Here is a 25,047-nt window from a genome sequence, read left to right as displayed (position 1 = left end):
CACAGGAAAGATCACACGCGGTACTCGTGGGCACCTCGAGAGGCCGAAAGGTCAAGAGAAAGTCGTTTCAGCGACGGAGCTAGGCCTGGTTGCCTGAGGATTTCCAGCGAGACAGATTCTGTTTTTCCAGCTCCCCAGGTACAGACGCAGCTCCCAGGTGTCTCCGCACCAGGCCTCCGACGCCCTCCAGGGGATGGGGCCCGAACAGTGCCTGTGTGGGGAGGAGACACGGCGGCTCCCGGGGTCCCTCCACCATGGCCTGCGAGAGACATAGGATACGAAGAATGCGTTCTCGCGTCGAACTCAGAGGCGCCCGGTGGTACCGGGAGACCTGCTTCTCGCGGCAGCGTTCATCTTCGCGGGCGCTGGTCCCCGCTTGCAGTCTCGCGGGCAAGCGTGAATGCGTCTCTTCGCTCGCTCTGGGTGGAGCAGAAGGCATTTGTAGATGCACTGCCTCGACACCCGTGGGAGAATGCGTCCAACCCGAAGGAGTGCCTAACGAGCGGCCTGTAACCGTCTTCGCCTTCGACTAGAAGCGAGCGATGCCGCTTTTTTGCTTGTTAAAAAAACTTGAATTGTAGCTGCGACGCTTATTTGTCACGAATTCATGTGCTGCTTCTTCCGCGCCAGGCATCACTCTCGTGTCCCGCATATCGATACATACATATAAACACATATCCTCATGTGACTGTATGTATGTATATATATATATATTCATATATATATATATATATATATACATGTGCCTGGTTCGTAAGCAGGGCTTGGAACGGAGCCCCCTGCAGTGGGTGTGCATATATTTTTGTATGTAAATGTTTGACTCGGCGACTCTCATTTCAGTACTGGTTGACATACCTCCCAGGTTCTCTTATTTAGTTGAATCTGCTCTACGCAATTCTGCAGAAGGGAAGGCGGGGGCGAAACCGACGGCTGAGCTTCGGGGTCTCCTCGCCTCCGACTGAGCCTTTGGCAGACGTTACAGAGATCCCAGTCACACGTTCTCTCCTCGTCTTCCTCATCGTCATTCTCTCCTTCCCCTTGTGATATTTCCTGTTTTTCGTCGTCTTCGCCCCGGCGTCTTCCGTCCCGCGTCGCTCTCGCTTCGTTCACACTGTTTGGATGGGTCTCGGCCTGCGTGAACGCGGTGCCTCGCAAGTCACTGAGGTCCGCTGCCGCCTCGCAGGATGTTTGACCTTGAACCCGTCTTCCACCGCCTTCCGCTTCAGTGGCGCTTGCGTCTTCGTCAAGGTCTACGCCGCCGGTGAGGCTACACCCAGACGGCAAGCTGCGTTCTCTTCTTTGCCTCGACTTCTGTCCATTTTCGGCCTTGTTACCCTCCTCCTCCTGCGCCTCGGGTTCGTCTTCTCGAGGCCTTCCACGATACCCGCGGTCGTCCTCTCCCCAGCGCTCCGCGAACCTCGATGCAGGTGTAGAGAGGAGAGACGAAGGCAGAGTCTGGCTGCGGCGTTGTCTCGCCCTTTCCTCGCCGAGCTCGCCTTCCTTCCTCGGCTTCGGGCTTCTAAAAAAAGACGACAGGCTCCGCATGTACGTTCGTCCGCCCTTCTCCGCGCCGCCCCCCGAGTCGGATTTCCTGCGGAGGGCCGAAGGCTGCAGGAGCCCAAACGAGAAGGCCCTGCGCCGCGCGCCGACCGCGGAGACGCCCTCGCCGAGGCCTGGATCCCCCCCGCGCGCCCGGCCCGCCGCAGCCGCCGGCGTCTCCGCGGGCTCGGGTCGGTGGCGCCCGACGCGGTCGTTGCCGCAGAGGCCCGTCGTAGGGGCGCTGGGCGGGGCACCTGCGTCTCGGAGGGGCGCTGAGGAAAAGCCGACCGCAGCTGCAGCAGAGGCGGACTGCGGCGGAAGGGCGACGGGCCCGGAGGCAGACGGGAATCGCAGCTTCGTCGACTCTTTTTCCGAGAGAAAACACGTGGGGTGGGACCGCGCAGGGGCTCGGCGCTTGCGTCTCTCGTCAGGCAGTTCTTCGGATGCAAAAACAGGACACGGAGGAGGCGCAACAGATCCAGGCGAACCAGAAGCCGCGAGGCCCAGCAACCCCGCGCGCCTTAACTGCGAGGCGTCCCCCCCTCGCGCCTGCCGACGCACCCGCGGCTCGAGCCCGAGCGCGGCAAACGAGGAAGGCAGGCTCTGCCGGGGCATTTGGCCCCCCTCGGGGACCTTCCCGCCCTCCTCGCTGTCGACTGGGGCGCCGCCTGGGCCTCCGCAACGCCGCCTGCGAGGTGGGTCGTCCGCACTCCGCGGCGCGTCACGAAGGGGCGAGGCGGAGGCGGGAAACGGCGACGAGACTGGATACGTCTTCTGTTGCTCGTGCTGTGCGGCGCGGTCGCGCGCAAGGTCGGCAGCGGCCTGGGCGAGCTCTGCGAAGAAGTCGAGGCAGACGACCTGCAGAAATCAGAAGCCAGCAAAGACGGACGAGGAGACGCATGTCCCGCGGCCGCGGGAGGACAGGAAGGAGACGGTGCCGCAACAGGGTGCAGCAGAACGGCGGGATTCCTGGAGGGGAGAGGGACGCAACCCGCTTCGCCCAACTGGCTGAAAAGCCGAGAAGCAGCCTGGCGCTCTCTCGCGAAATGAAGTCTGTGCCTGTCGGCGACAGCACTCAGCGCCGACGGCTGCAAGCCCGCGCGAAGCGGCGTCGGGGAGACTCGGGCTGCGCGCAAGCTCATGCATATCGCTCGATGGTCATGTGTCGATGAGAAGAAGGCGGCGGCTGGAAAGCCCCCCCCACAGAAGAAAAAGACGGCATTCTCGGATCACAGCTGTGACAGCCGCGGACCGTACGCGCTCGTGAAGAGTTTAAGGCTTGGGTAGAGAGAAGAGAGGACGAGGGGCCTGAGGCGCAGGGCTCGAAGGGGGGCAGCGAGTGTGCGAGGCAGCGCCGTCGCGCGTCGATGTGAAATGGGGGAGGACAGACGGAGAGCGGAAAGACAATACAGAGGAGACACACCTGGAGGAAGCCGGCCTGCGAAGAGAAGATTTGCCTCCGTGCCTGGCGCCGATCACACAGCGGCGATATGGCCATGCCTCGGCGTCTCTCCTCGTCTCCCTGCCTGAGCGACACCACAAACAGATACCTACATGCGAGGCAGTCCATTCAGTTTGCGATGCCAACGTGCGCTTTGGCGCTTTGGCATGCGCTCTTCTCGTCTTCGCCGCTCGTCTCTCTCCACTTTCTGCGGCGTCTTTCATCTTATCGGGGCTCTGTCCTCAGCCTTCTCTTCTCTCCGTCCTTTCTCGGAGGAGGGCGGAGTGGCTAGGCCTTTCGCGAGCCCTGCTGCGTCTCAGTCGTGGACGTCCATTTTCGGCTTCGCTCTCTCCCCTTCTTTCGCGTTCCCTCCTCGCCGCGGCAGTTTGGAACGAGGCGCGTAAAGTCAGAGAGGACGCAAAGTCTTGCCCCTCTCCGCTGAAGACTCCCGGCGCCAGAAGAGCTCCTTCCTCGCGTTTCCGGCGGCGCGAGGGTGTAGCCCTGCCTGTGAGCTGCTGGAGTATCTGACAGCCGGGCAAGCCTGCGCGTCTATGCAACTCAGCGTCGGGGCTGCAGCGACGCTGAGGGAGGAGGCTTTCCGCTGCGGTGACTGAGTCTTACATCCTCAGCGGGATCCGCTCTGCACCTGTCGTGCTTCCTACTGCAGGTCCAGACGGGGGATGCGCAGGCAATTCTGCTGTGAGGCTTCCTCCAGGCGACTAGTGGAAGAAAAGTACCAGGCCGTGGGCATTGAGGAGTGACGGCGGAGGCCATGCGTGCAGAGGCGCACGCAGGTTGCATGAGGGCGCACCTGTGGAATTCCTCGATGAGGCAGCAGGAGAGGAAGAAATGGAGGTCGAAGGCTTTCGCTGCATGGCCAATGTCAGCGGCCTTCAGGAGCATCTTCAGCAGCATCGAGCGATCCTCTTCGCTGGTGCTGGCCGCAGGAGACCGACACTCAAAACATGAAATGAGGCACATGCACTGAAGCCCCGCTGCAACTCAGACTCCCGGTCTGTGGGGGAACGCTCGAGAGTGACATGACCGTGTCGCTTTCGGGGTGGTTGAGAAGCAACACGGAAGGAACTGCCGCAGACCGCGGCTCCCCGACAGCCGCAGGTGCCACTATGCGGCGAAGACGCGCACCTCAGCGTACGCGGCTACCCCACTGTGATACAGGCCCCGGTAAACGATACACAACTCCACTTGGAGAAGGTGTAAATGCCAGTGCCCGCGGAAATGGACAAGTGCATGACCTGCAGCGCTTCGGCTTTGAGCGGCGCGCGAAGAGGCACCTCACAGAATCAGTCCAGGAGAGCGGAAAAAGGTTGCGCTGCGGGTTCGCTCAATGCGCAATGACTTACGTGACGTCGAGGCTTCCAGACTGTCTCTTCACCTTGAAGAGCGCGAGCAGCGAGAAGTGCTTGCTCATGTCTGTGTGCACGATCAGTTCAATCACTTCTCTGCGGAAGGCTCTGTACGCCTCCTCCTCCTGAATGCGGTCGGCGAGTGGAACGTCTTCGTCCAGCACGTCGCCGGCGGCTTCGCTTTTGTCCGGTGCGCCCTCGCCCCGAGGCGGGGCTGGCGGGGGCCCGTCGGCGGGCGGCTCGCCCTGGGCATCTCCTCGGCGCGGCGGCGCGGGCGTGCATGTCGGCGTCGTCTGAAGCGTGGGAGGCGGCTGAGGAAGAACCGGAAGCAGCAACTGATGATGATGGAGGAGGAAAAACGCGACAGACGAGTGGAACTGCTCCAGAACGGAGTTGTCGTTGTACGTCAGCGCGAGGAGACTTCGGCGGTTCATCTGAACAAAGCAGCGGCACACTCAGGGCCCGAATCCGCGGTCGGCGACCACCTGCCTGCATGAGGCGTCAGCGCCTAGAAAATCCGTTACGCTGGCACCCGGAGACTCACGCAGACGCGTCCCCTCTGTCTGCGGACGCCTCGGCACGCGCGCATCATCGTCAGCTGGGCTCGCTCGCCCTCGGGCTGAACGTGTGGGCGCCTGAAGGGGCTCGCAGATGCAGGCAGACTTGTATTGGTGTACGGATGCCTCTCCAAGTGCACAGGCTTGACTCTCGCTGACAGGAGTGTGGGGGGCCTAGCGCCGCCGATGAGCTTCACAGAGACAGCGCACGCTGCCAACACCAGACGGGTCTGCGCCACGCTCGCTGCGAGGGCTGTGGAAGCGGCACCGGGCAGTCAGCCAGCGAGGATGCACACGCATTTGGTTGGCGCCCGATACTCGCGCCGCCGCTGTCACGAAGCAATCATGCATCAGGCGCAACGTCGCGAGATGCGGAGCCCGTTGAAAAGAAACAGAGCAGGCAGAGAGGCTGCGGCACGCGGGGGGACGCGTCCCCAAATGCATGGGGGGACGCGTCCCCAAATGCATGGGGCCCCGGACACACGCAGACGGCGAGGCGGCGCGCAGGGAAAACCGAGGCGCGCGCTTTTCCTCAGGCGTAGGTCCGCCGTTGCTGAAACGTCCAGCGACGCATCAGCTCACCTCGAAGGCGTTCGTCGTGCCGGGGTGACCAACGTCGTGCGCGAGAGCAGCGACGACGGAGGCAGCTTTCTGCGCGGGTGTCAGGAGCCCCCAGAGAGTCCCGTCGCCTTCACTCGCAGCCGCACTTGGTGCGACCTCCTGGTGCGCCGTCTCCGGCAGCCGCGTGTCGCCTCCTGCGCCGGTCTCTCGGGCGCGGGCGCCGTTTCTGCCTCTTCGCGCGAATGCTGAGTCGCCGCGCCTCGCTACACCGCAGGCGCCAGAAGCCGCGGAGGAGGCGGCTGCTGGGCAGGGCGGGGCCGGACAACGGGGACCGGTCTGAGGAAGCCGCTTGCTTGGCGCCGGCATGCGCAGCAGACATCGCAGCATGTGCGCCACGTCCGCAGCATGCATGGAGTTGTGGTAGGAAGCTGAGGCGTGATACCCGCGCGCAAGTGCCTCCAGGAAGGACAGCGCCGGCAAGGAACTGCGGAGGAGCCGAGATGTGCCGTCCAGGAAGGCAGACGACCCCAGCGCCGGAGACGGCTCGCGTGCGAAGGGTGAAGAGAGGCGAAAGAAGGCGCATATGGACGGAGAGAGACAGAGGAGCTCTGCGCCCACCTGAGGAGAGAGGACCCCGAAAAACGCAAAGACGCAACGGTTTGAGGACACGAGCCAGCGGCAGAACAAGTGGAGACACACGACAGGGAGAGTGCCTTTCGCATCGCTCCACCTCGCAACGAAGTGCGAGGCAGCTGCCAATCACCGGCCAGCAGGAAAGGATATAAAGGATTGAAGCCAAGCACGCAGAGTTGCCTGCTGAGAGACGCGAAAGGAGGTCGGGACCCGGTGGAAGAAATAGAGTTGAGTCGGAGAGAGGGTGGGGCAGATCGCGAGGTCTGCAGGCAGCGTGGAGCGGTTTCGTCCGAGCCTTGCTTGCTCTGTTAAGGTCTGGCCTTTCACCTACACGCGGCGCGGCAGGTCCAGAGACATGCTACGCCCTGCACCCGATGCCAACATCTGCTCTTGCCGCACAGCTCGCGACGCACGTTTACAGAGCTGCCCCTTGCGCTTCTGGTCTGGATACTCCCGCCTTCAGCTCCTGCTGTCCAGACCTCAAGGGCGGGCGGCGGACTATGCGGCGGCGTACCGCAGCCGAGCGGCATTTTCAACCTCATGTTTGTCTTCGCACTCCCGAGTCTGCAAACATTTTTTCTCGTTGCAACGCAGCGGCGTGGAGGCCAACTGACTGCCGTCTCCGTCCGTATCCCCCCCTTCAAATTTACGTTCTCCTTTACCTCATCCAGTGTGTCTGCGTGTATGGCTGCGCGCTCTCGAGTCGAATCCGAGACGCATATTTTATTACCAGGCCAGCACTAAACGCCTCGAGCCGACTCGGCGCGAGATCGCCACCGCTGAGCCGCGCACCTCGACTGCGTCCTCTGCCAACAGCAGAATGCAAACGCTCTCCCGCCTACCGTCTGCAAGGCGCGCTCGCCTGAGCACGCGTGAAGCTGTACGGGGTCGAGAGCCCAGCAGACCCCAATGCATTGCCGAAGTCTCTCCAACCTCCGTTCGCATGTCTGCGTGGCTGGATATCCTGGCCACCGAAGGCTACCAGCGGAGTCGCTTGCGCTTGCTTCGTTATACGCGGGCTCGTGCAACGATGAAGCGTGTTCTTCGCCTCGGCACTCCCTCCTTCTCTCTGGTCGCCGCCACTCAGTGCCCGTTCGCCTCTCCCTGTCGCTCTCTCCCGCTGCTCCCTCGCCACCACGCGGAGGCGACTCTGTCGCTCTGCCTCCCGCCGATACGTCTCTGAGGCGGCTCGTGTCCGTCCGCGCGCAAGCGGCCTCTCGTGGGGTCGAAGCTGAATCTGCAGCCGCGCCGTTGACGGGGGAGCCCGCCGGCTGGTCGAGTGAGAGGGTGAGGCTGCCCTCGCGCTGCTGAAATGGAGAGAGCGGCAGGCTCATGTAGCTGGCGTGCTGCAGCGCCGCGAAGCGCGTGGCGCCGAAGAAGGCCGCGAGCTGGTGGAGCGGCAGGTAGCTGGCGCAAGCAGTCGAGATCTGCCTTTCGAGCAAGCGGCCATTACCGCCTGGATATTCCGGACCCTCCTTGTGGTCCCGTGTCTCGATCGTGGGTTGCTCTCCCACCTCCCACCTGCCCGTCTGCACTCGCCTGACGTCGTGTGTCGCCTCCACGCGCCCCGGCTCTTCTTCGGGCCATGCGGACGAGGCCTGATGTGCCCGCGAAGGCGATGGAGCGTCTGCGGGCAACGAAGCTTTTCTGTGCCGCGCTCCCTCGCGAGCCCGCCGCGTCGCGTCTTCACTCGCCTCAGGGGCATCTTCGAGGAACGCGGGAGGGCAGGGGAGGCAGGCCCCAGAATCTGCTGGCAGCCTGTCGGCTAGCGACACGAAGGCCGGCCTCTGCGGTTTCCAGCTCGCCAGCGACGACAACGACCGGGTGCTGCACCCAGTCCCGTCCTCGTCCTCGTCACCGATGTAGAAGTAAACCGGTGCATTTGCCTCACGCAGCTGCGTCGCCTCGTTTGCATTCTCCTCGGCGAGCGAGTTGCCGCGGCGGTGCCAGCCCCACCCCTCTGTCTCCGCCAGAGACGGCGAAGCAGACGGAGGGAAATGCAGGGAGCTCCCGCGGTGGAGAATGGAAGCTGCAGGCGGAGGCCCTGGGGACGGGCCGCCGCGGCCGAGGAGAGTAGGAGTCCGCGGCGAGTCCTCTGTGCGGCTGTGTTGGCTAGGCAGGGCAAAAGTCTCTTGGTCGTTTTTGTTTTTCAGCAGTCCTTCTTCGTGCATCCGCCCTCTTTTTCCGACGCTCTTGAGCTTTTCTGGCGATGAACTTGGTTTGCCGTCGCGGCGGTTTCTCTCCCTGCGCTCCTGCGGGCTCGCCGGCCTTCGGGCCCCTCCAGGTTTATCGCTTGAGCTGCTGCCCTTCTCTGAAGGACTGGCTTCGCCGAGTGTCTTGTCTTCAGGCTTGCGCCCGGCCTCGCTTGCTGTCCTCTCCGCTCGGGTTTTTTGCGCACGCGGCAGAGCGAGAGCTCGCGCAGCGGCGGGGTTTTCGCCAGGCGGCGGATGCGAGTGGGCACTTGCTTCTCCCAGTCCCCGCTCAGTTCGGTGGACTTCGTGCATATTTTTCGCGCGAAGCGCTGCGTAAGTGTCAGCGAGCAGATGCACATCGGTGCTGTGTGGGGTGGCTCTGTATCGGGCGGCGCCCTCGAACGGCAACACGAAGGAAGACGCGGACGGCTGGAACGACGGCCCCTGAGTCCCTATCATCTCCGACCCCACGAAGCGGCGAAACGCCGCCGAAGAGGCTTTCCGGCCGCGCTCACGGCTCCTGGAAACGTGCGCAGGCACGGAGACAGACTGCGGAGGCAGCGGCTGCCCGGTGGCGAAGCGCGACGTGCCCCCCGCCTCGAGAGAAAAGAGCGCGCGGGCCTGCGCGGAGGCGGCGTCGATGGACGCAGGCGGTGAAGCCAAGGGCCCCAGACCGAGCCGTTGAGGCGCTTCGGCGGCGGAGACAGGGAGCTGCCGGTCGTCCAGCGGCGGCCTCTCAGGCGAGCTAGAGCGCGCGCCTTCTGGCGAAGCAGAGCTCGCGCTTGCGCTCGCAGGAGACAGAGCGGGCGAAGAGGCGTACGAGATCGACGGAGAGTCCTCGGGAAGAGAGGCCTACGACGCAGCGAAGAGAGGAACGAAAGCCGCGCCATCCAGGTGCTGGAAGGGCGGGGATCAACCCTAAACCCGCGTGCAAACCTCGCTGCAGCAATGCCGCGCCAAGTCGCGGGTCGCCGCTGAATGACAGGAGGGCTAGAGGGCACACCACAGCGTGACGACTCGAAGAAGCGTGAATAAGATGCGATTGACGGGGCGGCCAAAAAAGCGACGAAAGCACCGAAAGGTCGAACGTCTGGGATGGCGGGCGGCGCCAGCGAAGAGGAGAGGGTCACCAGCACCAAGCGCCCCTGTACGGAAACGCAGCTAAAACCTGGAGATAGCCACTGCGAGGACGTAAACGCCTTCTCAATAGAGAGCGCGAACTGGGCAATCGCCTGCACAGTGTGGCTCTCTTTCTCTCTCGCTTGAACCCGCTGGCGACGGGCTTCAACAGCGCACTCCGTCTCTCGCCGTTTTCCCTCTTTGTGCCGTCTTCAGGCAAGGAATTCGTCTGCTCACGGTGAACGCAAGGTCAACAGAGCCCTGCTACAGCCTACGCGGCGAGGGGGGGGGGTGTGAGGACGTGTGGAGGCCCGCACGAGTACCTCTCTGAACCCTTGTTTCAGTAGACATACGTAAGCGATTCTCGACTAGAAAAACAGCTGCTAAATTTCAGTGCCTTGACTGGCGTTCTTCCACGTCCTTTTCGAAAACAGGCGGGGGCTTGGGGACGGCGGTGACGGGGAAAAGCCGCTAAACCGTCAACCTCTCCCAGCGTCACTTGCGTTTTTTCATAGTACCCTTTCGCATGCAGCTACCCTTTTCTCGTTTTTTCGCACATGTAGTGCGCTGCATGGCTCGTGTACGTGAGTGGAGTGTGCGTGTGTGTTGTGCGCTTTCCGTGCCGCACCGAACGATGGTTGTTGGATGCTTGCGTTCGATATCGGGCAGGCATCTACGCTGCCGCTGGCCTCGTTCGTCGAGGGCAGGGCTATGTGTTTACCCGTAAAATCGCGTTGACGTCGACTTTGAGAAGCCCGCCAAGGTTGCCCAGCTGTCGCTTGATCCCTTGCACGTCTGCCATGACGCGGTCGATCTCCGCGGACATCCATGTTCCCCAGAGACTGGCAAGGGCATCCCCGTATTCATCGCGAGCACCATCGGCTTCCTCCCCGCCATCGTCGGTCTCGCGGTGTCGGGCCTCCTCGTCCCCGAGTCCAAGGCTGCGTCTCTTCAACGTTTTTCTTCTATCGGTTCCCTGCTCGTTCGCCGCCTCTCGTGTCGATCTTCTGCGTGGAGACAGCAAGAAATGCAGAACGCCGTGGAAGCCTTGCGCGGAATCAGTATCTGCTGGGCTCTCCTTCACGCTCTTCCAGTCTTCGTTTCTAGGCGTCTCGTCGCTTGCAGTCCTCTCTCGGGAGCCTGCTGCGAGGTCGCCTGCAGTGAAGGCCAGAGCAGAGAACGGGTTCGCGGAAGCGATCGGCGGAGCGACGAGGAATGAACTGCCAGCGGCTTGCCAGAGCAGCGCTGCGCGGGTGAGGCACTGAGGAAACACGCATACACAGGCGGGGGCCGGGGAGGGGGGCAGAAGGCAGCAGAGACACTCTTCTGGAGGACCGCGGCCGGAAGCCTCGTCTGGGTACAGAACGGCAGGCGGCAAATACAAAGAACGTTGTGCGCGGAACAAAGTTCAGGTCGTCATGCTGGCAACTTGGCAAGGCCTTCAGAAGGCAGGGGTCTTACCAGGAGGCGCGGACGGGACAGGCGGGCGCGCGGAGGTCCTCACCTGTGTGTTTCGTCCTCGCGCGAACAAAAGCGGAAAGTGAAGACGGAAACGCGGGCGGAGACCCTAGGCCCGGCGCAATGTGGTGCAGGTTAGAAGAGACAGCCAGCCTGATGCTGCCCATGCGCTCCAGAGATGCGTCGAGAGCATTCATGACCGACTCAAGGGCGGTGGGAGGCGCGGGGGGTGGCGGGAGGGACGCGGCGACCTCTAGACGGGTTCTGAGAGCCTCGACAGACGCCTGGGCCTTCAGCATTCCTTCGCACTGCAGGCGAAGCTGAAGCTCCAGGGCGCGGCGACCTATGCGCGTGAGGCACACAACGAAGGGCACGCCGACAACGGTTCCGTCAGGGCCCGTCGTCGTTTGCGGCCTGCCGCCGCTCGGCTCACCGTGGCCAGTGCGCCACCTGCTGAAAACTTACCGACGAGGGCGAGGTATGCAAGAAGCATCAACAGAAGACCGTTTATGATGCTTGGACGAAGCCCATCCGCTCCGCCTGTGAGCAGCGTCGCAGTCTGGAAGGACGCGACCGCCACGAGGCACACCGGCCACAGGCATATATCTCTGAAGGCGTGAAAGAGGGCATAAACATTTCAGCGCTGCAGCATGAACAACTCTGCGAAACCCGCAGAACAACGCGTGTTACCGACAGGGGTCTCAGACCCAGGCCTCTCGTGTAGTCCTTGCTCGCGTGCGCTGTGAAGACTGGGGTCCGCCCAGCTGAGGACGCAGATGTGCTTCAAAGCAGATGTGTCCGCATGCCAGCTCTTCGTCCGCATCGGCGCACACGCGGCATGCACACCCATCTCCTAGCGTAATGCTTCCATTTCTTACAGCTCGGTACTGAACCGCGGTAGATTCTCGCTTACCCCTGGGGGGTACCGCGGGTCCACAACCAAGGAGGTTACCGGATGCACTCATGTATGCACATATGAAAAATGCTTCTGTATGTATAGACGCAAAAAAAGGACGGCAAGCTGGCTCGTCGCGCATTAGAGCAGGCCGCTGAAAATCAAACACGACGGGTCACTAAAGCGTCGAGTGTCTACCCTGTCGCTATCGCGTTTGGGTTCGTGCTGCGTGTCGGGGCTTCTCCACGGACCGGACTGGGATGAAAATTGCGACGGAAAAAAGGAGGGCAGTCAATGCCATGAGAACCGGGCCGTCGGAGAAGCTTTCTCTGCCCCAGGTTTCTTGGGGCGAAAGACCTAGGAGCGCTGCCACGCGATAGTGGTCGCAGAGCAGAGGCAGGAGGAAGCTGTATAGGCAACCGCTGATGCACAGACAGCTCTCGAGCAGCGGCAGGAAGGCGGAGATGTGGGACAGCACGAAGAGCAGGCCGAAAACAGTCACCAGAGTGAACGTGCCCACAGTATAGAGCAGTTGCGGCGTGCGTGAACGAGGCGAAAAGTCTGGTGTGGAGACGCAGGTCATCGCAAACTCGAAAAGCAGCGAGCATACAGGGATGCTGACCGTCCACCAGATGTTCCTTTGCAGTTGGTGCTGGACACAAGGCACAAACCGGACACGAAACACGCCAAACGGCCTACGAGCCACGCCTTACCGTGTCAGAAGAACGGAGGACACCAGACACAGAAACAAAACGAAGGCATGAACTGCTGCTCACACCGCCAATGAACGACGTGCCTGCCGTACCTATAGATAAGCTGCAACGGGAGAAATCCGTGAGGCGCTGCATGTTTTCCCACCGCCTCGGCAAGCCACTGCTTCTTCACCGGCTACGATCCACGTCTGAGTGGCTGCCTGTCCTAGCACTCCTAAGCGCTGACACCCTCCACGAGCCGAAAGATCGGCAGTACTGGAGTGCCGAGTCCGTACGGCTACGATGGCTGTATATATGCGGAACAGGGGGCTGCCTGCGGTGTGCGACGGCGTCCGAGACGGAGGCGAAACTCCAGCGGCGAAGATAAACCCAGACCGCTAAAGTGTGTAATTGCAGAGATACGAGGGAAAACACATTCAGGTGTTCCCGTGTAGCGTCAGCACTCTACAGAGCGGGGCGTCCGGATGCTGCGTGCGGACATGTACAGTCAGGCGGGCCCCTGCAGTAAGGAGGTTGAAACTCCGCCGGTCAATGCAGTTTAGTGACGGAAGTCCCACTTAAATGCATATGTGCGTCTGCAGAAGAGGGCTCGCTGAGGAGACAAGACACGGCGAAAGACAGCAGGTGTTCGCCTCACTAGCTCGTAGTGGATACCTGGATGTTTGCGGCAAACTTGTCTTCGTCTCGCGGGTCCTCAAACCTCATTGAGACTGGGAGCATGACCCTCAGCAGCTTTCGTAGGGGCCTGCGCTTCCAAAACGTCTCGCGCTTGCCTTCGGAGAGCGCTGGGGCTTTCGGGCGTTCTTCGGTTCGGCGTCGGTCGTGTCGCCAGAGCGGCTGACCGTTTTTGCTCTGAACGAGAAAGCGGACAGCGCTCCAGCATGCATTTGCAAGACTTCTTCTCTCAGTCCACGCCGAGCGGTAGCCCTTTCTGCCCCTCCACTTCGGTGTGGCAGGAAGCACTCCATGAGGAGAGGGACACGGGTAGCCAACGGCACGTTCGTCTCCCTCGCGCAACCTCCCTTTTTCGTTTAGCGGAGAGGAGATGGTGACGGCGACGTCTTGCCTCGGCTGCATGTTTGCCGCCTTCCCTGCCTCCTTCAGAAAAACGTCTGTGTTTAAGCAGCCGTGCGAGGCTTCTGGAATTGGCTCTCGCTGTCTGCGGGTGGTCCCTATTTCACCTTGAGAGCGCGCTGGGCACACAGAGGGACAAGCAGCGGCATTCTGGATTCTCCCTATGACCGACACACTTGCCCACTCTCAAGTCAGCTCGTTGGATGCGTCGCGCGAGCTTTGAGAGGGAGCGCCAAGACGTGCATTGCCTCACGATTCGCCTTCTCGTAATCCGTCACCAGCCGGCTTTGCGGAACGGTTCCACTGCTCAAATTTCCGTCGTAAGCCTAAGCTGGTTCTGGTTCTGTCCTCAAGTGCGGCTATGCTTGTATTACCTCTTCACGGAAAGCCTGACTGGGTTTTTCTGTTTTGTCGAAGGTATCTTCAGCGCCCTCACGCCTGCTATGGATGGATGTGGCGGAACGATGTGCCTCAGTAAACCTCGCCTCACTGGCCTTGTCTACCTACTCTCTGCGGAGATGTCGCTACTCAGCAACTGAGGGCCTTCATAGGTCTAAGAGCGCAAGAGAGTGCTGTGTTTACCTTGCTGTTGCTTCCTTGTTTAGCAGATCTTCGCGCGCGACCAGTGTAGTAACGCCATCCTTTCCCCCTCCACGTTGGTAATTCTTCGTGGCGGATGGACCTTCCGCCTCTGAATCACTGGGCGACACGGATCTTAACGAGGTGAAGGCAATAGATGTCCCGTCGGAGCTAACGAGAAGCAGAGAAAGAAGGCGGAATTTTTCGGAAGAAGGGCAAGAAAGTGCCTCAAACCTTTCCACAGTTTTCGTCACCTCCCAGGAGGCCGCCTAAAGGATCCGGCGTCTATTTGCAATCGTCGGTGTAACCTGTCTTCAATGAGAAAGCGCATGAGCTGATGCAACAAGTAGTATCTCATTTCCGGAAGAGGCGCAGCTCCGTTCAAAGAATAGATTGCAACGCGTGGGACCGCAGAAATGGTCGGTCGCCTTTTTCGCTCTCCACATCTTCCCTGCAGGCGCCCTAGCCAACCCTCAGCAACTACATCATGCTCGGGAACGTCGTATTCCACTCAAGGAAGCAGCTGGAGGCGCATCGCTCAGCGCGTGAGAATAATGCGCCTCACTCTGTCTGTTTTACGCTTCGTAGGTCTTTGGAGACGGGCACATCACGTGCCACCGATCTCGGCAACTAATGCAAAGGCTCTTGTGGGCTGGGTTGTTAAACACCACCAGTGCGTATGACAAAGTACGTTTGTTGTGTTCCGGGGTTTTTTATGCGCGCGCCGACCAGGGCGCTTCCACGTGAGTATTTTTTGCAGCGCCTGTGTGCGTCAGCTCCGATGCCCACGAAAGCGATGCGTGGTGTGTCGTGCACAGATTCATGAGCCGTACCGCCGGCTTGGAAAAGCCAGATTCAATGTACCACGCGCGTTGAAACGCCACGAAAGACGCTTTTAAAACGATGGGAGGAGACCGGAACAAGGTGCGCGGCGGAGTGAGCTCCGCTGGCGAATACAGGCGTCGTGCTCAGTCAGACAGTCGCCACGCATATACTAGCAGAATCACCCACCCTTGCACGGCCTGAGGACGAGGCACACCTTCATACGTTATGCAGCGCACAAGAAATCAATCAACTTGACCAGAAACGCACGTGGCATGAAGTAAGTCGAGTATGGGAAGACGTCTTGTCAGTCGCAGCGTCGGGCTGTGATGAGAACGGCCAAGAGTATGGGACAAAAACATGCGTATTACGACAAAAGTGTTTGTCATACAGGCTGCTCTTGCTGGGCTGACGCTTCGAAACCCGCGTGTCAAATGCACGAAGAATGAGGTAGCAATCGCACGTAGTTCACTGAGGGATAATCGCTAACGAAAATGGGAAACAGCATGCGCAGAGAATACTGATCGCTCTTCCTTCCGCGGGGCCGAAAGGGAGGGAACCTCTGACAGCGTGACCCGACTCCTGCCTTCTTTCGCTGCCGCAGGGGAGAATGCGTTCCTGCGTAACTGGAGCTGATGACGACTTAGAGTATTCCTGTAGGACTTACCTGCCCTGTTTTGAATAAGATGACGGGAGTAGCCGAATGCCGAACATGATGATCAACAACTTACTGCCTGTGACGCGACTGGAGTTGCGTTGTTTCTTGGCATGTACTGAAAATACAACTGGACGCATTCGCAACTTTGTTTAGTGCGATGCCATGTCGTTTTCTCTTTCGAGTGGGCATAGACACTTGGAGACCACTTTCGTAGCGGAAATAGGGTGGTGCGGATTTGTTGAATACTCTACACATGCGATCCCACGTTTGAGCTGCGGTCTGTGGACGCCCGTTCCGTACCCCCCGTAGTGAGCCTACGCATTTGTGGAGGCGGGCCGTCACGGCAGCTTTATCTTCGAAATATTGGTGCTGAGAGTCACTTTCGGCGTGATTTGCTTCGCAGAACCTAAACTGATCGATTATCCCCGCACTTCCATCCCATGGTATATGTTACATATCACGTGGCTCTAAGCCTTTACTTTCTTTGTGGCTACAAGTCTTGGTTTCACTTGACTGTGTTCGCTTCCCTGATAGTTCCAGCGAGCTCCCCTACTTGTGCTGCTTCTATGAAGCGCTGCGGCCAAATGCTTGCTTTATATCAAGCCTTGTATACAGTGCCCAAAACACAGGAGCTCATAGAAGCATAGAAAGGCAGCGCGTAGTAAGTTTTCCCCGAGAGCAAAAGCTGCTCTCTGCAAGTGTTTGCGCTTGTGTGGCTGCGATCCCTCTCGGCGTTTCGAAGCGCCCGTTAACATCTGTTTATTCGGTCAGTCATTGCGGCTCGTAAGTCTCCGATTTCCTGCGCATCAAGGCCTAGTGCGAGCAACTCTGCATCGCTGGCTACCACATAATGTCTGCCTCCCTGCCTCCACACGCACGTGAAACCCTCCGGTCTCGCGTATAGTTCGTCAGCTGCATTTCGTCCTGCGACGCACACCCCCAACGCGTCCACTGTCTTCTTCGTCGAGCCACCTGCCTTCGGGAACATTATACCGCGAGTTTCATTGTGCACTGGCTCCTAAACTCAGCAAGCCCGAGCTCATGCCCAAAGCCATCTCAATGACGTCTTCAGCGACTCGGCGTTCGATGAGTTGCCGGCGATCCTCCACGATTACACGCCGGCAGGTGGATCACGGCGGAACGAGCTAGGCGCGTCTCCGGTCGCTGCAGCAACACTGCAGTTCTACCTAGTTCGCCCGCATTCCACGTCGGAGGTGCGTGCACCTCCTACAGTGTGTGTCGTGTTCACGTCCGCAGTAACGTGGTTCTGTTCCTCGATGGGCGGCTCCCGCTCCCGGTGCTCTCGTAGTCCCGCTCCTGTTCTCGTCGGGTTTTTATCGTGCGTAGAAAGCGAGATAGCTGGCGAGAACTTAGAGGAGACTGGTCTATGAACAACATGGAATACTCGGATCAAACACTCGCCATTCGGAATGCGGAAGGATAGGAACCAGAGTTGCAACTAAAGGAGAACACCGGAATCAAGCCTGCCAACTGAGGCTAACTGCTCACTCAGCTGGCCGTGCACACTAGTAGCTGCAAAGGCAGCGAATGGAGAAAAGGGAGAGGAGCGCTCCATTATATTGTCAGACCGGAGAGCACGTAATGGGAAGGAAATATTTTACCGGGGTCATGAGTGCACACCAGCATGGAGCAATGCTCGTGCAAAAGGTGAGGTGCCGACAGGGCAGCACAAAGTAATAGGCGATACAAAGTGGCACAAGCATGTTGACGAGGATAACGACTGCATAGCCAGATGCAGCGGACACACGAAACAGATCTGAAGAACAAGCCTCTGTAGAGCGCTCGGCGTCGAGTAGTAGGCTCCGCTTGACAGGATCGCAGGTCGAACCCAAAAAGTAGAGGCGGAGGCGTCTCTGTCAACCCCTAACTCTACTCTGATAAAGGGGACCCATCCCCACTGCCCGAAGACGAGGTGGAGGATACAATGGGAGAAGCAGGGGAAGAGGAAAACGGATACGACGACCGATGAGCCGCGGGAAACGGTTTGTGAGATGACATTTGCAAGTGACCAGACGGAGGAAATGGATCGCTCGGAGCAGTTTCCCTTTCTCCCACAGGGCGTCCGACATGACGCTTTCGTGTGGCTACTACTCGCCGGCGGTCGGAGAGCCAGACTGGAGCGTTGGCTCTCTTAGCAGCAGCAGCAGGTGCAGTAGGCGGCGCGTGTGCAGCAGGCGCCATTGACGGATGCAACGCCGATGCCGACGGAACACGGTTGGTGAGTGAAACAGAAGAAGAATATACTCGGGGCGCTTGAGGGAGAGGAGGGCTGTGCAGTCTGTCGTCAGGCGTTTGTTGGCTCGCCGAGCCCTCAGCAAGAAACGTAGCCTGAAACAGCGGAGGAGGTAGTCGGCCGTGAGAGGCCGTGGAAGACGAGGACGACACCATGAATGTAGACGGATGAAGGCGTTCAGCGGGCGCAGCAACTTTAGCGGGCGCAGCAACTCCAGCGACCGGTACAGGGCGTCGAGGGTGCGTCCCGTGTAGAGGCCTGTCCAGGTGATGGGCCGTACTTGTGGAATTCAATTGGCAGCAAGATTGCTCCTGCACTGGCTCGTTCGAAAGAGGATGCAGCAAACGCGACAAGGGGGCGGATGCCAGCGAATGCGACGGAGTGAAACAGACTTCCAAAGATGAGACATCACTACGCTCGGGAAGACCGACGCCCTCGCCACGACTGGACCAACCAAATCGCGAGGCCATCAGGAACTGCTCTGCTTCTTGTCCGCTCCCCGGACCAGGTCGTAGAGTTGCCGCATCGAGAGATGACGGACACAAATTTTGTGAAGCCGCTAAGACCCGCAACGAGAGTCGCCGCCGCAGGCGATCTGTAAACACGCGCATAGACAGAACTCGGACAGAACACGGGGCAGAGAGCTGGTCAGTCGTAAGCTGCACAATCACATGAAGGCAAACACCAACGAGTCCACGCTCACCGGACAGCTCCCAGGCTCAGCAGCAATCCAGCGCTTACATCAGGCATATGCTCCGATCAGTCACTCACCGGCGTCAGCGAGAGCTTCATATATATATATATATATATATATATATATGCCGAGCAAATTACACGCATCCATAAAGGAGGACCCGCACAGCACCAACATGTCTGCGTGGCTCCGTCTATCCGCGGCACCGCCGATTCCCATGGTGCTTACCCAGCTTCTTCCTCTGGTTGTGAGTGACAGGGGCAGGGTCGCACAGCTCCGTGAGAGACGCGCCGCTGGAGACGAGTCTCTCAGCGCGTTGGAATTCTTCACATATAATTTTCCATGCGGCGGACGAGAACCGGTTGACCACAGCGCGCGTCAAGGGGCATTTCATTAGCAGGCGACGAGGCATGCTCAGCGGGGAGCATATTTCTGATTTTGGATGTGGTGTGTCTTCAGCCATAGTGGTACTGTTGTGGCAATTCGCAGTGCAAGCAGCAGAGCCGCTGTCGCCGTTCACACCGCCTCTTGTCGCCCCGACCGCCGGCAGCAGACAGTTGGAAACAGACACGCGCGCAGGAAGCTCAACCGCGGATACGGGGGCGGACACGGTTAAGGTACCGTCGTGGACCTCTGCGGTCACGTTGGATCCGTCGCGAAGGGCAAACAATGCGCTACCGCCGTTGCCGTAGAACTGAGAACACACCACGCAAAACCGCGAACACGCCAGCCGTCGGAGGAGCGTAAAATCCCAGCACCCACAGTTATCATGACACCACAGGCTGCTGTGGGCACGCAGATGAGTGTAAGTAGAGCCAGTACTTCAGATATATCCATCTCGCGAAGGAAAGCAAACATCGGAAACACGACTCTAAGTGCTTTGCACAAACATATAACGCTGCAGTCACACCAAGGCGCTTGACGCCGATGCATGGAGTCAAGCAAGAAACGGGTCACAGAAGTGCACACGGCACAGATACACAGCGATGCGCCAAAAAACCGGCACAGAGCTAAAGTCGACGTTCCGTGGTTGTAACCTGGATAGAGAGGGAACCGGATCTACATGGCCACGCGGCGGGCTTCGGGCGAATCAGTCCGTTGACGGTAGCCGCCGTACCAAAAAGAAGTCATAAATAAGCTCGCCGAGGGTCTCTTTGTTCTGCCCATACTCTGGAAACAGCTGCTGTCGGATGTAACTGTAGCAAATGCGACACATGTACGACAGTGGCAGTTGAGTCCAGCCCACGTCTTTGCAAAACCGGGTACACCTTCACCAGAGCCGCGTCCTAATAAGCCTAAATGCATTGTTTGGTGTGCATGCATGGAATGCGCTAAAGCAGCTGTTGATGACAGATGTGCGTAGCACCACTTGGCGAACGAACTGGCAGAGCCACGGAACCTCGCATGAGCGAACAGACGAACCCATACACTCGCCGCCAATACAGGTTACTCCAGGGAGGCCGCTTCTGAGGACACACTGGCGGCTTGACGCAGAGGGATGCAAGCCAGATCACACTATCGCAAAGTCACAGACGTCGTGATCAGAACTCCACGTGCACTGTGGTCCGATCTCAACGCCCGATGGAGGTTCTCTGCTACGAGGCGGCTATGAAGCGAACTGGTCATGCAACATTCACAACGCCATAAGTCCCTGAATCGGGATTCTTCTCGATGGAGCCTTGTGTGCCTGCGTCGCCCTTATGCTCCGCTAACGTACTCGATATCGGTGCAGAATGAAAGAGGTTTCAGCCCCTCCGCAGGCGCCCTCCCGCAGGGCAGCTCGTTTTCTGCAGACATCTGCGGGGCGGTCGGCGTGTTTCCCTCGCAACCCAAGGAGGCCGACAGGGAGGACGGCGCAGGCAGAGGCGAAGCACCGTGGGCGCCTGAGTGGCGCGACACCTTGCTATCCAGAAGAATTGCTCTGAATGAAGGAAAACGTCCATGCGCCTCGCGTGCACGAAGAAGCCGTACAAAACCGCGGCGACCAGACGGCACTCATCGACGAATGAAAGCGGACACGCTCACGAATACTTGCTAACAAACAAACGTTGCCGCGGCCGCGGCACTCAGCGTACGCTGCCTCAGTCCACGCGTCGCTCCGAAGCGTTTTCCGGCAGGAAAGACGAAGCGACTGCCCACGTTTCTTCTGCATGCCAGTAGCAAGCCAAACACGTCAAGACCACAAACACCCCACGAACTGCCACAGCTACCTGCGTATATCTCGAATTATTTTTTTTTATGTGCAAAGGTGCGCCAAAGCCACGTGGCAACTGAAGGGATACCACTGATGCTGTGAGTCGCCTACACGTATGAGCCATTGAAAAAATATCAAGCTCGCTCTGCAGCACGTAAAACAGATTGTTCGTTCCCATTACCCAGGCTGATATAGAGCGACATGCAGATATAAAACACATATGCGAGACAGCATAAGTGGTATATGCATTCAAGGTGAGCACACCTACACTGGGCGAGTGTAAATGTGCGGTACATCGATGGAGAAAGCTCCGCGGTACACAAGCTCCTGACTCACGTGTACGGGGGTAGGACTGGCGGACTGCGGCACTGGAGAAAGAAGAACAGCTGCAGCATGAGAGTGTACGTGCTCAGCGTCCCCTCGGCTCTGACGGAAGACAACAACGGATGGAGAATCACAGCCAGAAGCGGAAGCGAGAGCCTGACTCGAAATTGAATGACAAACCCGCGATGGGGCGAGCTGATGGCTAGGGGCGCCCCCCCTCTACATACATGCAACATGGTTCTGTTTTCTGTTTTTTGCTTTGGATGCTCTGGGGTTGCTGACCGCACTCTGGTGTATCGCTCTGAGAAGCCTGTTTCTACTCGGCTGACGCACTTGGGTTCGCGGCTGGTTCCCACTGCTCACATAACACGTTCGCATAGCACTAATCCGCGTACCTGTTGTTGATGCTCCTCTGTTTCGCCCAGTACTTGATAAACCGCCCTAGGGGACGAACCCGTTCATCTATCGCTCCAAATGTCTCGACGAATATCGAATTCTCAAGCGCAGCGCAGTTGTTCACACTCACGTCAATGAGCCCTTCCCCGTTGGAGCTGCAGACCTGCGAACAACAAAGCAACACCCAGAAGATGCGGCGGAGCACATCGCCCCCGGGCGGTGCGCCTCTCACGAATACATTGGATGTGATGCTCACCAGACGGCTATACAATACACAGTCCGATAAGGACACAAAGAAAATATCTATCAACTGCCCGTCGCTCAGAGAGAGCGACTTGAGACCGCGTTCCATACGCCGACGTTCGGAAGCCCACCGAAAATAGAATTCTTGTATTTAAAGCAACCACAAGCGAATCACAGCATCCCGACAAGCACAAAAAAGATCACGTCATCAGCGGAACTCAAGTGAACCCTGAGGATAAGTCATAACACATGAAGAGCACCATCAGATCCTTCGCAGTGCATCTAACACACACGGCAACAGTGACGACGTGTTCGCCTTCACATGAGTGACAGGCAAGGACGGACGCGGGGGAAAACGCGACGAAACACCGCGTTAAATAATCTCTAACAGGGCAGGCTCTACAAACGCGAAAGTGCGGCACCGTAAAAACAACGAAGATGGAGATAACAAGGCAGCCGTGCTTACTTTCGCGATGGGGACTTGAGCTGGGACGACGGTCGCGTGACCGATGGCGTGGCGCTCAACAAGTTCTTTTACCTGAACAGCAAACCAATCATACAGATCGTCTGCACTGAAGACATCTTCAGTGCCTGACCAACGCGGAGCCGTTCCTGCATCTCGATACCATGCAGACAGTGCGCGGGCCTCATCGGCAAACTATAGTAAGCCCATAGACAGTGGAACCATCCGCTGCTTCGAGCCTCCCCGCCAATCGGACTCGTCACGAAACGGCATGTGGCTGCCCTCCTCATCCTCTGTACCTTCCATCCGCATAAAGCCGTTCTATATACAGTTGCGTGTGTATCCCACATTCGGGAAGGACCCACCCCGTGGGTCGAGATGCGCATTCACCACAACAACGTGGCGAAGCGTGGAGGCGAAGTGTGAAAGTACACACATACATGAAAACGGATGCCGCACACCGATACAAGGCGGTGGTACGCCGGTTGAGGTGCATAATTGGTACGACATGCGGGAAGGGTTCACGGGACCCGGAAGAAGATAAATGCGCGAAGCGCCGCGGTCGCCGTGCTGAGTGACCTACGTCGGCGACGTTTTGGGACAGACACAAGAGCTGACTGCGCGAACCAAGATCGACGACCCAGGCAGCCTAGGTCCGTGGAACGTACCACGCGAAGTTTTGCTCGTTGCGCCGTTCGGCCGTCGCATCCATGCAGAACGAGGCAGGAGTCGACGTCGCTCCCTCGGACCCTGTTACGCACCCGCAGACCGCACGCAAACAAATGAACAAGAAGACTTGAATCCCCGCCGAGGGGGCCGCTGAAGTCACGTGCAGACCCAGACTCGTCCCCCCTCTCCCCCATCCGTTGAGTGCCCGGTGACATCGGGAGCACGTCAGCAGGTAATCGCTATAGAGAGACACGTACCGCAGTCCGCGTCGAAAACCTGCGCATCTGGCATTACCGGCCTCGTGACACGAAGAGGGCTGGGCGCCTTTCCCGAAACAGTGCGATATCCAATAGTGAGCAGCACAGCAGCCACGACGAGCCCAATAAATTCGCAGGTATTAGGCAATGACAGACATGCAGACGCCAACGCCGCGCTGTGGCACTCGCGTCCACCGCTCACAGTTGTGCCTTACCAGAAGCCGTTCGCACAGGATCCGAACGGGACGAGCTCGCCTCCAATATGCTGGCGGAGGAGAGGACCGAGCCTGAAAACGTGACAAACAACACGCTCGAAATCCACGACGCCGTCAGGCTGTATGGCTCCGTTCGTGTTTTGGGGTTGGTGGACGCATGGGTAGCTGACGCGCCACTGCGCTATGCGCACGCGCAGCGCCGACGCTTGGCGCATCCAGCGCTGCAAGCAACCCACACACGTTACAGTGTTGAGGCACCTGCGATGTGGCATGAGCAAACGTACGTGTCCAGTAAGCGCTGCTTCTGAACGAACTGGTGCGCGTCCGGCAGCATTCGGCTATCGATTTCGAGAAGCTCTTTGCCCAGGCTCGCCTTGTAGCTGTCACGCAAAACCGCCGCACACACGACAGCTAAATATACGAAGCATCGGGTGTTGCCAAGTGTGGCATGCACAGTTGAACCGGCCCGCGCTAGCGCTAGGGCACCAACGGAGATCGTCTAGGCTTGCGCGGCTTCGAAGGCAGCCAATGACGCCTTGCCGATGCACAAGTCGCAAACGCAGGGAAACTTTACCACTGGAGTGTTTTGCGCACAGCAGTCACGGACCTTTCCCGCCAACGGGCACCAGAGGCACGGCAGCGACAACCGCCCGTCACATCGAACAGCAGACCCGGAGGAGCGTGTGGCAGTCATGGGCGTACTCGGCAGCGTTCTTCGCGTTGCAGTCAGGTGGATCCTTGTCAGGCACCTTCGCGCAAACAGACTGCAGGGGGTCGAAAGCACCGGCAGCCCCAGAAAGATCAGAGAGGCAGGAAGACGAATCCGCATCGCACGAGTGCGGTCGGTTGGGCGACGGGGGGGGGCAGGCGCCAAACGCTGCGCGAGTTGTCGCCAAAGCGAGATGCAGAGCCCGGTGCGAAGAAACCAGTGGCAGCGTTGACCCGTAGGTCGCCGCATGCGCAGAGGGAGAAAACGGCCAGCGAAGCCTCAGTGGCGACGAGGAATCCGAAAAGGACGACACGCGTGGCGCAGGGCACGATGCGAGTAGCCCTCGCGTAGCATCCCCCAAGTTCGCTCGGCGCCGATGTAGAGGCGCCTCTAGTGCTGCGCCACGACTGGCCTCCTGGTCGCGGCGCCGCGCATCTTCACGCCCACGCCTGCTGTAACACCGTAGCCCGAAAGACGGTACTCCCCCGTCTCCCAGTTTTGTGGCGAACAGACCCGGATGGGCCCTGTGCCGAATGAACGGTGGAAGGCGCTGCCCACGTTCTCGCCTCGCGAGACTCCGGCAGCGGGATGCGCCGCCCCAGTCAACGTCGCGCCGGAAGAGTGACGCCACCGTTGCAGCAGCGCAGGAGGCTAGAAACGCCGATGAAGGAGGAAGCAAAGAGAGACTCGCGAAAGCTGAAGACGTGCGCGAACCCACGCAGACGTGGTCGTACATGCTGCAGGGCAGCTGAGGCGAATCCCGTGCGGAAGGCGCTTCATGAGATGATATGCGTCCCACGCGGCAGCGGACGGCTGAGGAGCAAAACGACGAGTTGTAAGGCGGAGCTTCCAAAGCTGTTGAGAAGGAAATGATTGAGGGTAACGGGAGACTAAATCGAGCGCTAGTGCAGAACGACCGAGCGCTAGACGCAGTCGTGCACCACTCGAGGCAGGATCGCTGCCTGTCGCATTCTGCAGTGCAGGATGTGGCGTCTTGGAGCGAACGGGGCGCCCACACTCT

The 25,047-nt window shown here is 59.3% G+C and overlaps 2 protein-coding genes across 2 annotated transcripts; both read right to left on the bottom strand.

Annotated features, from left to right (window-relative positions):
- Positions 1 to 79: 79 nt before the first annotated feature.
- Positions 80 to 13,195, bottom strand: BESB_083970 (3'5'-cyclic nucleotide phosphodiesterase domain-containing protein; the record flags this gene model as incomplete). The annotated part of the gene is made up of 12 exons (XM_029366747.1): positions 80 to 259; positions 856 to 2,397; positions 2,963 to 3,065; positions 3,792 to 3,917; positions 4,345 to 4,781; positions 5,487 to 6,083; positions 6,941 to 9,142; positions 10,131 to 10,762; positions 10,914 to 11,210; positions 11,333 to 11,475; positions 12,014 to 12,414; positions 13,130 to 13,195. The coding sequence occupies 12 exons, from the start codon at positions 13,193 to 13,195 to the stop codon at positions 80 to 82; spliced, it is 6,726 nt and encodes a 2,241-aa protein (XP_029217207.1).
- Positions 13,196 to 17,498: 4,303 nt separating this feature from the next.
- Positions 17,499 to 24,762, bottom strand: BESB_083960 (uncharacterized protein; the record flags this gene model as incomplete). Its single annotated transcript, XM_029366746.1, has 11 exons — positions 17,499 to 18,457; positions 18,785 to 19,250; positions 19,674 to 19,752; positions 20,274 to 20,477; positions 21,087 to 21,176; positions 21,470 to 21,633; positions 22,180 to 22,251; positions 22,845 to 22,926; positions 23,318 to 23,389; positions 23,602 to 23,697; positions 24,020 to 24,762. 11 exons carry the CDS (start codon positions 24,760 to 24,762, stop codon positions 17,499 to 17,501), a joined length of 3,027 nt encoding a protein of 1,008 aa, XP_029217206.1.
- Positions 24,763 to 25,047: the final 285 nt, after the last annotated feature.

This window comes from Besnoitia besnoiti, chromosome VIII (genome assembly GCF_002563875.1).
Source record: "Besnoitia besnoiti strain Bb-Ger1 chromosome VIII, whole genome shotgun sequence".
Classification (NCBI taxonomy): Eukaryota; Apicomplexa; class Conoidasida; order Eucoccidiorida; family Sarcocystidae; genus Besnoitia; species Besnoitia besnoiti.
The sequence above is the reverse complement of the archived record's forward strand: the minus strand, read 5'-3'. Positions and strand labels throughout refer to the sequence as shown.